This window comes from Rhododendron vialii, chromosome 1a (genome assembly GCF_030253575.1).
Source record: "Rhododendron vialii isolate Sample 1 chromosome 1a, ASM3025357v1".
NCBI classification, from domain to species: Eukaryota; Viridiplantae; Streptophyta; class Magnoliopsida; order Ericales; family Ericaceae; genus Rhododendron; species Rhododendron vialii.
Genome location: NC_080557.1, coordinates 1,105,582 through 1,121,196, shown reverse-complemented (window position 1 = coordinate 1,121,196; position 15,615 = coordinate 1,105,582). Strand labels below are relative to the sequence as shown.

At 38.1% G+C, this 15,615-nt stretch overlaps 1 protein-coding gene across 2 annotated transcripts; it reads left to right on the top strand.

Annotated features, from left to right (window-relative positions):
• Positions 1–445: 445 nt before the first annotated feature.
• On the top strand, positions 446–9,828 carry LOC131322689 (diacylglycerol kinase 7-like). Of its 2 annotated transcripts, XR_009198923.1 has the most exons (13): positions 514–952; positions 2,531–2,653; positions 2,845–2,982; positions 3,066–3,151; positions 4,055–4,142; positions 4,690–4,765; positions 5,687–5,769; positions 7,150–7,220; positions 8,020–8,097; positions 8,345–8,432; positions 8,991–9,107; positions 9,320–9,564; positions 9,604–9,828. XR_009198923.1 is itself a non-coding variant. In XM_058354106.1 (12 exons), exons 1-12 carry the CDS (start codon positions 659–661, stop codon positions 9,476–9,478), a joined length of 1,401 nt encoding a protein of 466 aa, XP_058210089.1. In that variant the 5' UTR covers positions 446–658; the 3' UTR covers positions 9,479–9,828. The 2 variants fall into 2 exon arrangements, 1 of the variants encoding a protein (XP_058210089.1); XM_058354106.1 differs by having other exon boundaries at positions 446–952; positions 9,320–9,828.
• The last annotated feature ends 5,787 nt before the right edge of the window (positions 9,829–15,615 follow it).

The window sequence follows — 15,615 nt, the reverse complement described above, 5'->3', positions numbered from 1 at the left end:
TTAGTTCTATTAAACAAAGTTTTCAAAATCACATAAAACTTCATAAATCAAAAGATATAAGCATTTTAAAATGCCACGGAATTCCAAAAAGGCCACTCATTTTGGAACGGAGGGAGTAAGTACTTATTTCACGTTTTCAAACTAAAAAATAGTGTAAATAAAAAATAATTTTTAAAATTTGTTTACACCGTATAAAAGATCTCATCGAGATATTTCAAAGAAGATTTATATTGCATATTTTAAAATTTTAATAAACCTATTATTTTTGAGCTTAAAATTACCTTCTTAAAAAATAAAAATTTATTTTACGTTCCGAAACAGAGACTTAGTATATCCCTAATATTGAAAAATTTACTTCTATATCTCCTTGTCACCCTGGCTGTCATAAACTTCATTTTCAAAAAAAAAAATCATCTTCAATAATACTCCTCCACTACTTTGCAACTTTTTATAATGCCCAAAACCCCCCTTACCCTTTCCGTTCTCTCTCAACTTTCCTCCCTTCTTCGTCGTCGGACCTGTTCGCAGTCCCTCTCCCCTATTAAAAATCAACTCTCCCCTCTCTCTCTCTCTCTCTCTCTCTCTCTCTCTACATAGCTATTACATAACATACATATAAGTACAACAATTTATATGAAGTTCTAGAGAGAGAGAGACTATGGATGCACACGGGTCGGGTCGATGGTCGGTGATGGATTCCCTGAGGGGTTGCACGATGGGAGGGATGCGTGTCGACAAGGAGGAACTGAAGCGGAAGATTACGATGCCCGAGTACCTACGCCACGCGATACGAGACGCGATTGAATCCAAGGACGCCGCCGGAAACCGCCACTTCGACTCCGCCGCCGCCGCCGCCGAGTGTCCTATGGTCGTGTTCATCAATCCGAATAGCGGCGGGCGTCACGGACCCAAGCTCAAGTCCAGGCTTCAGGAATTGATGGGCGAAGAGCAGGTTCTTCAATCCCTCCCCCACTCTTTCTCTCTCACTACATTTTTTTCTGGGTGTCCGGGCCTGCATACATGGACCTCGGCTAATACCACCGTCTACTAGTGAGGTGTATTCAAACGGGAGCAGAACTCCGTATGACTGGCCCGGATAGAGGTGTCAAATGGGCCGTGCCTTGCTGGCCCCCCAATTTAGCTTCGTGGCAACCGTGCGGCCGTTTAATTAATCGTGATGTGCCGTTTTTCAATCGCGTAGTACCCGTGCTGGCCCATCTCCGGCTGAGTTTCGTTGGGAATTTTTTTTTTTTAACAACTTAGTATTTGTTGTGCCGTGGCCCGTGCCCAACTAGAACCGTACCGTGACGGTTCTGCCTGCAACCACGCCCGTGTCATACCGTGCCATGGCGTACCACATTTAAACGTAGTGCCGTGGTGACACCTCTGGGCCCGGAGGAGTTGATATGGGAGAGGTTTTGTACGAATGCTTGGGTTTTCTCTCTCCATATATGTGGATACTGTATAGTTCTGTCTCTAAATATGTGTATGGTGAGTTGGTGACATAAGCGCATGTGTATGTATATTGTGAAGGTAGTGGGACTTTGTGCAATGATGCAATAAATACGGATATATGGTTTTTTATTGGCATTTGAAGTGTGCTGATTCTGCTGAACATGCGATGTTTGTGACTAAATATTTCATTATTTTTAACAATTTTTAATTAGTATTTTTTTTCTTCTTGTGCTTTCGGAAAGATTGGTTTTTTGCTTCATTTATGAACTTGAAAATGTTTTTTGTCCGCCTTCGATCTGTCCCTCTACATAAGCGTGTATTACGAATCTGTACATTGTTGATCGTGTTTACTAGCTCATTCTTTATATGTGATGAAATGTTTTTTTTTTTTTGAGAGAGAATGCAAAATTAAGGTCTTCAATGCCATTTTTATTATTTTACATCATTACCACCTAAAAAGATAATAAGGAACTTCAAAATTGGACGGAATTGGTTCTGGGCAATGTTTCCAAGTCAGAGTTCATTTTTCTTAATGCTAATTTAAAAGGGTTGAGGAGGGGGGCTATCAGACGTAGCAGCCCTACCCTGGGTGTGACCCTAGTGAGTCCAAACCCGTGGCGGATCCCGGAAGGAACCAAAGAGCCATGGCAACTATGGTTCCGGGCTTCCGCTTGAGGCAAGAGGCCAGTAGGCATGAATTGGGGGACAGGGTCGGGGGCATTGATAGCACGAATCGAACCTGTGACCTGTCGGGCCCAAACCCTGTGGGTGGAACTCACTGACCACCAAGCTACCACGTCGGGTGGTTCCCAAGTTGGGGTTCTGTGGAAGTGTTAATAACTGTTTCCTGCAGTTGTGTTGCTTAGAGATATCTTCACTTCTGGATGGTTATGTGATTGATCCGTTGAATGTTCTGAAAGCCAGAACCAATTTTTTATTGGTTGCTAAAACCAATTTATATGTTGGATAACTAATTTCTCACCTCAACTAGTCTCAGTTCTTAATAGTACTTCCCTGATTTTGATCATGAAATCGCAACTACAGATTCTTATCTTCCCCCACTTTTTCATGCTAGGTTTTCGACCTTCAATCTGTGAGGCCTCATGTATTTGTTCAGTATGGGTTGGGATGCTTGGAGAAGATGGCTGAACTTGGGGACTCGTGTGCCAAAGAAACTCGTGAGAAGCTGAGGGTTGTGGTATGCATTCGTGCATTTTGATTTCTCGGCTTCTTTATGTAGCAATTTATTGTTCATTTTTCCATTCTGTTTCCTCCACTGGTGGAAGCAGTCGCAAAGATAATGAGAAATACCTGCTAAGTTTTTGCATGCCTGAAATAAAACTTGAAATTTCATGTGGGACGTTGTGGGTTACGAGTTTGGTTTGACAGGTTGCAGGAGGAGATGGCACGGTGGGTTGGGTTCTAGGATGCCTTGGAGAGCTTCACAAACAAGGACGCGAACCAATTCCTCCAACAGCAATCATTCCCCTTGGTACAGGAAATGACTTGTCTAGGAGTTTTAGTTGGGTAAGCGCTTGTTTGTGACAAACTTCTCTGTTTTTCAACTTCTGTCCTGTCATTATGAGTAGGTTCCTTAATTTTCTTTGCAGGGTGGTTCATTTCCTTTCTTCTGGAAATCAGCAATCAAAAGAACGCTTGACAAGGCTAGTAAAGGTCCAACTTGCCGTCTGGATAGGTGAGCATTCGTTTCCTTGAAGTAATATTCTCTGGTTCTTGTTTCTTTAATATGTGTTTTTTCTCAATGATGATGGTAGTGTCAATACCATCTCTTTTGGGAATCAAACAAAGCTTCCAAGGTTCATTGCGCAGATATTGGACATCTAGTTTGCTTTGTTTTTCACTCGAGCTTGAGCCATGTACTTGGAAGTTTGGAACTAAAGTAAAATTTGTATATGGAGTTCTATCCCATAGTGCTACGAGTTTTTTTGGTTCCTCAGTCTTGCTTATAGTGTGTATCATGTAATAGATGAACCTAGTTGTTGAGTTTTTACACATTTAGACTCCCCTGGCTTGATACTCAACGGGTAACTGAAAAGCACAAGTATTTTGAGTTTCTTAGGTTCATGCCAGAAAAGGAAAGTAATTTAAGATAGAAAGGACCAGAACAAGCAGTATTGCTGAAGTGGTTGATAATCCGAGGATAATAGTTCATACTCAGCAATGACAGCATACCATGTCTAATAGTTTCCTCAAACTAATGTGGGTTTACATTTTGGTGTTTGATGTTTACCCATTTTCAATGCTGGATTCTATGCTGTACATTTATCTCCCCGAGTCTTTGTTCATGTGCAATGTCTTATTTTGATTGTGAACAAGGGGAATTAGCAGATGCTTTGTAGAACATTATTCGTTTGTGTTAAAAATTATTCTTGGCTATCTGTCAGAAGCATCTGGATTCATAAAAAATGCATTACATATGGGTTCATATAGATGCATTATGTATGGGTCTATATAACATGTATGCTTGCATACCAAATACTAATTTCTAAGAGATTTGTTGCCTACTCATGGTTGTTTCTGGCTGTAAATTCTTTCTCACGCTTAACAGTTCCATAAAATACAACTTCATTTTCTGCAGCTGGAATGTTTCGATATCCATGCCAGCAGAGGAAGTTGTGGATCCACCTCATTCTCTGAAGCTTGTGGAGGAGCGTTCCCTTGATTCGGTAGTCTTTTAAAAAATTTTATTGCATCTTGTTTTAAGTTCGTTGCTTGTGCAGGAGTACTTTTTGTTTGTCAATCAGTAGTCTTTTGACCATCTTGATCTTGTGCATGGAATTCTCTGTTAGGACATCTTCTGTTCATTAACCGCAGCTCATTAATTTGTGATCCTGGGGCGGCTACTAATAGCACTCGTGTCTGCTGTTAATTTGAGCTGGTGGTCCATTCTTGGTTCTGTTTTACTTTTACTTTTACATGATTTGCCCCTTATGTAAAATGTGAATGTCATCTCTTCGTTTTGAACATGTTTTCCTTCGCTCAACTGCCCTTCCTTTTGATCGATTTACTATTTCTAGTATTGTGCTGATTGTGCGCCTGCACCCATGAGTCTTTGAAGTTCATTTAAAAAATCCTGTCTTCCGATGGTTAGCAATCAATTCTAAATATCTTCATGAATAAATTGGTCAGATATTGCTAATTGATCTCATTTAAGTATTTAACTAGTTTTTGGATTTCGCTTTTCAATGTCTTGAATGTTGGTGGTTTGTGCAGGGAGTACAAATAGAAGGACAGCTACCTGAGAAATTGTCTTGCTATGAAGGAGTTTTTTATAATTACTTCAGCATAGGTATGCCATCTTGATTTTAAGAGACAACACATGATACATTTCATCTGTTTTCTTGTTTTCCCAATATAGTTTATGCATGAAAATTGAGAAGTATTGACGCTTGAACTTGTTTTTATTGTTTGGAAACCTTGAACCTTCAAAAGTGGATCCTTAACTTTCTGTTTTCATGGAAGTGATTGTAAAAGCTTATGCTTGTAAGACCATTGCCTACTGCACTTGGATTTCATGTTTGTTTGTTAATGATCTTCATGGAACCATGTCTTGTGGATGTGTTGAACAACTTGAACTATGTTACATGGACTCGGGTGCAGTCTAGATGAAAGAGTCTGTCGATTACAATCCTATTCTTTTTTGTTTTCTGTGTGTGGCATGAAACTTTTCCACTTTTGATTATTCCTGACAAAAGCCTCTTTTAGAGGTGTGTGCTTGTGTCTAAGTGGCGGATTTATCTAAGTCCCTTGTTTCAAGTTTCGAATTTTGATACTGTCTCTTTTTCAGGGTAAAATGGTATTTATTAGGTGCCGTAGAGCATTTCCTGCATTAGATACTTTACTAGTTTGTTGTTTTGGGTGAGTAGTCAGCTACATATGTTGGCTGTGTAACCCATTGTTCCCACACTATCCAAGAGTCCAATGTCCAACCTGAGAACTATGTAGATATAGGAAAGGTCATCTCACATAGAACTAACAGGAGATCTGTGCTTTCACTGAGCAAAACACACTCAGCACTGAAGGGGTTCACTTGCTTCTTCTACCATGCAACCATGGTGTATCTCATTCCCAAATTGATCCTTTGAATGTTAATTGATAAATAAGAGAAAGTTTGTCGTTGTAAGATTTGCCTAAGATTTTAATGCAACCAATTTTGATGGGTTTGTTATGCCTCTATGCTTTGTTCAGAACCTTTAATATTTCAATGCAGGAATGGATGCGCAAGTTGCTTATGGCTTTCACCATTTACGGAATGAAAAACCTCACCTTGCCAAAGGTCCTATTTCAAACAAGGTAATTTCTTTCTCTCTCAGTTACAAGTTAATAATGCACCCATATTCTTTGGAGCTTGATCGAGCCGTAGTTCCTTAACTTTAGGGCCTTTTCTTATAAAGATCAGTAGAAAGCCCACTGACTATAAGAAAATGATTTGTGGAGAAAGTGAACAGTAAACAAGAAGAGAGGAGATAATGGGATTGGGGGCTGACCAACAATACAGAATTCTAGTCTTTGGTTGAAATTATGTTTTGGACATAACAGAGAGCTCTAGCCTAGTTTGTTCGACAAGTGAATGAAGCTTCCTTTGCTAAAGTAGTACAATATTATGACCTATCTTGGCATCTGATTTAACTTGGAATTTTCCTTTATGATATCTCTCCCGTGTTACGATTCATGCTTTTGGGCTATTAGTGCCCGGATGTATTAATTATGATTTTTGGTATAAAAACTGACCCAGCAAGCAAGCAGGTGATAACATAAAACACCAATGCTTCCTCTGTTTGTTAACTCTAAGTAACAACCAAACACGAGTAGATATCTTAGTACTAGATAAGATCCAAATGGTAAAAGAAAAGAAATAATCTAAAGCACTAAAAGCAACTCACCTAAAAGTAATTGCTGGGGAAGGCACAACTTAATCTTTTAAAGGGCAACGCAAAGCCTTGCACTTAGCGGTAGGCGGACATGAGGCACTTCGCAATTATGTCCATACATCACCGATGGGTGGAGGTGGTTAGTCCCCCCTACGCTTGCCCCGCACCAGCAGTAGGGGGCACCTCGAGTACATGGTAAATCCTGGCCCCCATAAAGCCAACAATCTCCCCGCAACACCCGCTTGGGATTCGAACCCGTAACCTTGCTCTGATACCACTTGGTATCAGGTACTAACCAATCCACCTAAAAGCAATTGCTGTTAGAGTAAGGTGTAAATGTAATATGCATAGGACATGAATTCTACTTTTTTTACGTTTTCATTCTTGTCTCTTTGCTTCCATCTCAAATTTTCTCTCTTTTGCTTTACTTCTATCTCAGTCTTTCACAACCTTCAACTCCTTCGAGTTGTCACTCCCTCCAGCAAATTGTGACTGGAAAAGAGGGGTTGGGGTGATTGGAAAGGCGCATGTGGAACCATTTCATTTGTTAGCTTCCAAGCTTTGGGATTTAGAAAGAGTATATGAAGCATTTAATTATTGCAAAAGAGAGATTATAGTGATCTGGTTTGCAAATTAGTCGCGTGTGGAACTGTGGATCAGATACCACTATTTTGATACGGAGTATGGACCTTGCAACTAGTTGCAACTGACACATTGTTACATGCTTAGTATTGTGCATATAAAGCATTGAATCATTGAAGATACATGTACGACACCTAAATTGATCCTTCTGTTGTAACAGTTGATTTACTCTGGCTATAGTTGCACACAAGGTTGGTTCTTCACACCGTGCATCAGTGATCCAAGCTTAAGGTCAGAACACTTTGTTCTCTCGATGATATACCCTTGATGTCATCCCATCCATTGTTAATTTTGGAGGGTGACTGATGTTAACATAATATAATTCACTTGATTATTTTGTTTCATATTTTCCTTGGACCATCAAGCATTGGCATTGAAAGAAGAGAAAGAAGAATGTCTCCTGTTAGTACTATGATAGATGGACTTCTCTAAAAATGTTTACAATATCCATGTTGGATGCTGGACTCTTGAATGAAAGTATGGGAACATGGGATACGCGCCCATACTAGGCACACGTTACTATAAAACCATGTATAAGAACCCCATCCTATGCATGCAATGCTCTATGGCGATTTATAATGACCATCTTACTGGGGGTGATAAAAAGGAAATTAGAATTCGAAACCTGAAACATGTGAATTAGATAAATCCGCCACTTATACACAAGCACATACCTATAAAAGAGATATCCATACTCGAATTATCTGTTTTGTAAAATGCGACTACTTTGCAAATCAGATAATTATAGACTAATTCACAAAACGTGACTAAAATTGTAAAAGAGAGCCTGCAACTGACTAATATCGAAATAATTGAAAAAGAGTATCAATGTCTGGAATTTGAGTATGAAAGAAGAAGAAAACTCTAGAAAGTATCTGTGTCCATAATATATTCCTTTTTTGTTTATAATACTTGTATACATTTCATTTTTTCCTTCCTCTTACTATTAGTTGTGGTTTCGTATGGAAACCTTTCACATTAGTAGTTACCTCTCATTGCTAGTGTGCTTTGTCAACAATTTTAAATGCAGGGGACTCAAGAACATTGTAAGGATGCATGTTAAGAAGGCCAACTGCTCAGAATGGGAGCTAGTTCCAATCCCTGCAAGGTTAACACACTAATTTTCTTTTTGTTACTTTACATGGATCTCATACAGAGTGATGATTTGTTGCTGTGCTCCATTACTGAGGAAAGTTGCTTTCCGACCCTACAAAAATAAATGACTAATCAATGTAATTTGGAGGGCCAAAATATCAACATTTCGGCACTGATCTGCTGGTTACTTATACTTTTCTTCATTCCATATTTTTTTATACTTTCAATTAATTTTTCCCTGACAGTTTCTTTTTCTCCAGTGCTAGGTCCATTGTTGCTTTAAATTTAAATAATTATGCAAGCGGAAGAAATCCGTGGGGTCATCTGAAGCCAGATTATTTGGAGAAGGTAGTTTTGTAGTTGCGTTTGGCAAGTACTTGCATTAGAGTTGTGCTGACGTGCTGTAAGCCCCTTTCAAAGTTGATAAAAGGCGCTTATATCGCTATGAATATATAGACTATATATGATTGAAATCTATAGTCTAATGCAAGCCTAGAAAGCCTTGTGATGATAATGCTGATTTGTCCACAACTTCACTCCTTCAGAATTTCTGGCTTAGCTTTTCTTTTCGTGATTGTGGGTGTCTTTAAAGTAGTTCACTTATGATTGATGTAGTGCTGTGTACAGATAAGAATGTCGTTGGGCAACAGCGTAACCAAACTAAAAAACACGGAAAAATTAAAAAACCAAGGAAAAGGAAAAACTGCCAACCTACTTTGTAACCGGTTTATTCTCTTCCAACAAGTTTAAGTTTGTTTTTCCCATTTTCTTTCATGTGGCGACGTTTCAAACATATGTTTGTCGTTCTCATCTGATCTTTCGCTGTTTGTTTTTTTTATGCTCTTAATCTAATTGTAAACTATAAATGGTGTTTCTGTTTTCCTGTTTTCTTTCCCCCTTTTACAGAGAGGCTTTGTTGAGGCACATGTTGATGATGGTCTTATAGAAATTTTTGGCCTCAAACACGGATGGCATGCTTCCATGGTCATGACTGAACTTATTTCTGCCATACACATTGCTCAGGTACTGCTATTTCAATTTATTCCCATTTCCCAGCAATCTTTGGCTGTATGGTTTTAGGAGCTGCAGATCACGAATCCAGATTTTCTTTAATACCAAAAAAGGCGCATATTTGTGAATGGTACTTTTGGATAGAAGCCCATTCAATTGGATAACGAAACTGTATCTGTGGCTTATTTGTACTATATGCTTATGATTCTATGGATATTGTGCAGGGTGCGGCGATAAGGTTCGAGTTCAGAGGAGGAGAGTGGAAGGAAGCTTTTCTGCAAATGGATGGAGAGCCATGGAAACAGCCAATGAGTAAGGATTATTCCACATTTGTGGAAATTAAGAAAGTGCCATTTCAGTCTGTTATGATCAATGGGGACTAAGTTAAGCGCAACTTCCTCCGATTGGAATCAATGTAAATCATATGCACCCTAGGGTATTGTTGTATTTAGTCCGTCACTATCAGTAGGTTCATCCATTTTGAGAAACTTAGGAATTATTTATGGAGAAATTAGACTTCTTATGTAGATAGAAATTTGTGTTTGCGGGTTATCTGGGGTAGGTTAATGATATTACATGTAAAGTACCTGTGATTAATACATAACTTCGGAATCTTTCGTATTTTAGATTTGTATATCTTACTTGGTTTCCTGTACGTGTAATAACTCTGTAATGCTACTGTTACTTACATTCAAGTTTCTATGCAATGAAAACGGAATGCTATTTTATGATCTTTTCGGTGTTAGTTTTATTTTCTTTCTTTCTGGGAAAACTTGATACTGTATTTGTTTTTCGCTGTTGGTTTTGAATTTCCAGAAACGTAGAGAATGATCTTCTATCATTCTCAGTTTCGCTGATTTTCTTCATTCTTGAAGTTGGAATCATCTTTGGGGGTGTATGCCTAAAAGTATGTTGAATTCATAACTTCTTTCCACAATCTGTGTTTGGAAGCAGTTTTTTTAATAACCACGGACACGAGCCTATATCAAGCAGGTTGGCCTTGTGCCCACCTGAAAGTCTTGGTGGTTTGGAAGCAGTTGCCAGTGTCATTTTACGCTTGTCGGCAGCATATTGATCGACCATAGAGTCAATAAACGAACCAATTACCGAGTTAAAAAAAAAAGAGGAGGATAGGTATCCACTAGCCAAGTGTGGATGGGAGGGCTTTATACCGTGATGGGTACAAATCAGCAGGAGGCCAGGGTGAAGGAAGAAAGTGACTGAAGGAATTATTTACTGGGACCCATCCCAGGGCCAGGGTTGAGTTGCAGTTGAAGGTGGCTTGGGGATGTGGTTCAGGTGAGTGGTGCACCCTACCTTAACTTTTCAATTGTTTGATAGCTGCTTGTAACAATCATTTGTCTACCCCATGGGAAGCAAGTGCTATGACCCTTATGTTCCTTTTTCTATTCACTCCTCATTCTGTTTACTGACTCATACTCCACAACTCCTCTCTCTCTCTCTCTCTCTCTCTCTCTCTCTCTCACACACACACACACACACACACACACACACAAACCAAATAAATCTTGTATGTTTATATCTGGTGCTTGTTCTCAGTACATTGTTCCCATGATCTTTCCAGCCATTTTATTAATGCGCTCTCTCTCTTTCTCTGCTTCGTCCCAGCAGTATCTCGAAAGTTTTTGGAATAAGATATTGAGAACAAGCACAAAACGGCAAAAAATGCAAGGTTTGTTTAGCTTATGTTTGCATGTTTGAGAGAGAACCAATGTTAGTGGGAGCCTGTGTGTGGTTAGTGCAAAGCAAGAAAATAAGTACTGTAACAACTTGGTAGTCTGTCTCTAGTTAAAGGCATCACCCATTAACCTTTGTAGGGTAGTAGTAATTTAGACTGCCCCAGTGTTCCATAGGCCTGGGGCATTGTGAATTGGATTCCACCTCGCTCATACCTAATGAAAGAGATATTTTGGCCCTGGCTGCAGAGGAAAATTTATTGGTCGTTCCTAAAACACTGGCACGTAGTGTTGCAAGCCTCTTCATAATCTCTCATTCATGTGGAGTTTACGACTAAACGTATAAGTTTTATATGAATGTGTGATTGTGGATAGGGCACGAAGTCACTTCGACACAAGTGAGATCAGCTGGCCCCACTAAATTTACCCCTTTGGCTAGCTAGGGTTTCTAAACTAGAACTAGGGCGTCACATGGTATGGAACGGGAGTGGCTGGGGTGGCAGATGAGCAGTGGTGAGGGATTGATAATTCATAGGATATTCATTCTCTTCGATAAGTAGTCTAATGATGCTCATATCCAGTCAAACAAACGGGTCTTTGTGAGATTAGTCTAGTGGATGCTATAACATGAAAATTATTATGAACTCTTGGCACATAGTCATGTGGCGCCTCAACACCCTTAATCACCACAAAATTTTGTGCTTCCCATGATTACTCTATGAGATGGTACTTGTCCATGGCTCATTACTCTACTATAACCAGAGACAGACGCAGGAACCCAAGGTTGGGTGGATGCACATTATCAAAAATTATAACGTATAAAATGAAATATTAGTTTTTCGAATATGACTTGTTAAACTAAAACATTACTCCCTCCGTTCCTAAATAAGTGTTCGGCGCGCAAAACTAGGCCTTCAAAAATATGCATTTGTTTCGTTAAAAAAATCAAATTTTTTTCACAAATCAATAGATAGCAATGAGTTCTATTAGATTGTGAAAAAAATTAAAATTTTTAATAAAAAATATGCATGTTTTATAAAATCTAGTTTTACGCGCCAGACACTTATTTAGGGACGGAGGAAATATTATATATTTATTCAAAGTATATCTACAAATATAATTATTTTTCTCAAAACTCTAGGTTGGACGAGCAAACATAGATGATTTTAAAGTTTTGAGATAAAAACTACTACCATAATCCAAATACAAATTTGACGTGGTCGCTCTAGTTCATCCGCCACTCGATCTGTCCTTGACTGTAACATCCGATACCCATAGTCAAAAGTTACATGAAATTAGGGAGACTTATGATGAAAGAGTATACAAAAGTTTTTAAATAAATAAGCTGTGCTGTTGTGATGTGATGTGATGTGAAGGAAGAATTACCCATTAGGTCGACACAAGATGCTTAATGGAGTAATATGATGCCTAAAGAAGAAATTATGGGGAGGTGGGGAACCACCAAATGATCAAGTGTTCTTATTAGGATTACTCTCAAACTTGCTCCAATTGGTCTATTTGCACCACTAAACCAGTTCCTTTAAAACAAGTACAGAAAAATGGATAGGAAAATGTTAACCTCCGCCCTTAGGGCTGGAGGAGGATAATAGGTAAAATGCGTATCGATATTCGAAAAAAATGTATTGATAATTGTGAAAATGTATTAATATCCGTGATGTGTGTATTGATATCCGAATTTCTTTGAAATTATTGAAATATTATCCTCTGTCCACTTATCCTCCGCCTAATGGGCGGAGGTTAGCAAAACCAAAATAGATAAATAAAGCTCACCCCATTTATATGATATAGTGATATACCCACTTCTTGTGTGATGTCTATATATATTGACTTCAGTCGGTGTTGGGAAACCGGGTCATGCGCACAAAAAGAGTCCCATCTGTTGGAAAAACTGAAGAGTGAATAGATGTTTTGATGCGGATCAAAAAAAAAAAAAACATGTTTTGATAACCGAATATTCTGGTCTTCTTGCGTTTATCTCGACGAATTTGGGATTCTGAAGTTAATGACCAGACAAACCATCCAGTGATACACACCCAAGGTTGCCCTAATGGTTCGGACGGATGCCCAAACGTCGGGAGTACTCTTCAAAGTCTGGGTTCGATTCTCCACCGGGTAAGTACCCTGCAGTAAGTGAGGGGCTGTGACTAGAGTGGCCGCGCTAGCTCTCCCTGAGGTTTGAATTACACAGTCGGATCTATATAGTGGCTTGACGGTAGGACTGTCCACCATTACCCAAATCCCCCAGTGATCCCAAGGTTTGTAAGATTTGACTCTCGTGCAAACGAAACAGTTAGTTGCTTTCTTATTCCTACTTGGCCAAACCCTTTTATGGTTAAGAGTATATAGATGTTTACAATACTACCGGTAGTAATTTTTTTATTCAAAATGTTTACTTCACTTGAACCAATTAGTACAAAGTGTCTACATCTAATATCTGCTTAAAATAAATCTTGCGAGTGTTGATGAGTTCGTCAAATCTAAAATACTCCTAAAATGTTCTTCTTTCAAGAAAAGAAAATGAAAACTTGTTTCCTACTCCTATTTAGTAAAACCCAAAAACTGAACAACGAAAAGAGCCGAAAGATTCATGCTACATATAATTTTCCCAAGAAACAAACAATTAAGAGTGATATGCACTGAGGAAAATTGTTGTTGGGTTGGTAACTTGTACTCCATTTTTGGTCCCTCCAAATTTGCCAGTGCTGTGTGTTTTTATTCATTGTGGTACTGTCTCCTTCTGCGGCTGATGGACAAGGGGGAAAATGCTTTGTGTTTGTTGCTATTGATCAAGGCCAATTGGCATGCACATGGTGATATTTACTACTCATCGATCTGTTTCACATCAATGTCGATCGTCTTGTACCTGAACGTGCAGTGGGTCAGCTGCTGTTGAAGCATGGATAGTTACATAGCTATCTCTCTCATACGTACGTTTTTCTTTGGTAGTGTATGCGCTTAATTTTGACCGATCCTTACTGTTGAGATATTTGTCAAACCACAATGTATCCAACGGCCGAAAAGCAATGCTATACAAGAATTACAAACAGAAGAGACACAAAGTCTTTTACGTGATTCTTCAACTATATAGTATTTGACTACATCTAAGACTTACACCAGTTTTAGTTGTGTACGTGCAAAAAATGGGTCAGTTCTTGTTGAAGTATATTAGATACATAGCTATATCTCTCATATATTTTCTTGGTAACGTAAAGTGACTAGCTAGTACTTACTGTTTTTTCTTGGTACGTACCATATGGTGTCCTGGGCTAGTTTGCGAATAGTTATACTAGTTTTTATTGTTGAGAAATTGGTCAAACAAAGAACAAAAGAGAAGTCAAACAAATAGGAGAGAGAGAGAGAGAGAGAGAGAGAGAGATTTTTATGTGATTCTTCGACTGTAGTACTTGAGTACATCCAAGGCTTACGCAATTTGAATTATGTAAGTGCATATCGGGTCAGCTGTTGTTAAAGTATAGAGATACATGGCTATTATCTCTCATACATTTTCTTGAAAATGTATGGTGACTACTATTTATTGATGAGAAATCGGTCAAACCACAATATTCCCAAAGGACACAAATTAAACAATGCAAGGAAAATAATACAAATGGAAGAGACACAATGATCAATTAGTAGATTACATATAGCATGTCAATGTATTGACAAAATTGACATGATGTAAATGTGAGTATCTGTTCATAGCATATCTGATTACTTAATGTAATCTTGTTAATGATAATGTCCAAACTGTTTTTGTTAGTACCAAAAATGTATTATATAGTACCAAAATTGTAGTATATAGTAAAAACTTTGTACCTTACACATAGTACAAGTCTTTTATTCATCACAATTTTTGGCACAGACCAAAATAGTTTTGACACTAGCAACACTCGTTTTAATAAATCAACACTGAAGTTTAATTCACATTTGAAAGATACATATATCCTTCACTGAATACAAGGTGGCCTTTTGTCTGCCAGAGTCAAAGTAAATTGGTTACTTCTTTGATCTCTTCAGTATTTTTTCCCCCTTCTTTAGAATCTTTACGATGCAATTGCCTTTAAAGTCAACTGGGAAAAAGAGCCCCGAAATAACTAATCAAAGGGATCCAAGGATGATTTTCTAACTTCCTTTTGACCTAATTTTACCATCTTGTTAAGACAAAAATTAAACAGGGTTACAAAGTAGGTCAACTTTTTTACTAGTTATAACAATAATGACTTTGCTTAAAATTATATACTACAAAATATATTTGAGGAAAACTATTCACTTATCCGTAGTTACCAGTGGCGTAGCTAGGAATCTATATACGTGGGGCACCTTTTGAACACATTTCAACCAAAAAAATTCATACCGAACAATGTTAGAATAATAAATAATTAATGTTCGTGCTGAGAATTGAAAAACCTAACCAATTTATTAAGAAAGTAACATACATAGAATATAAAACAAGCAAATTTGAATTGTTTTAACGGATCAAGTCTAAGAGCAATTTACTACACAATATTTAGCAATCTTGCTTCCATTGTTAATAATTTCTAAAGTATAAAACCCACAGCCCATGGTTTAGGCACTTTTGAATTGTGGACATTATGCATTAGAGAGTTCCAAAGAGTAAGTGGCTGCTATTATTTGCATTAGACATCTCATTTCGCAAGTGTAATGACATTGTTCTAATATGTCAAATAAAATTGAGAATGAATGATATTTGAAATGTCTTAGAGTGATTAAAAGTAAATTTATGAAATACAATTACCAAGACAAAATGCCAAATCTACATTTTTAAATTTTGAATTCAAAAA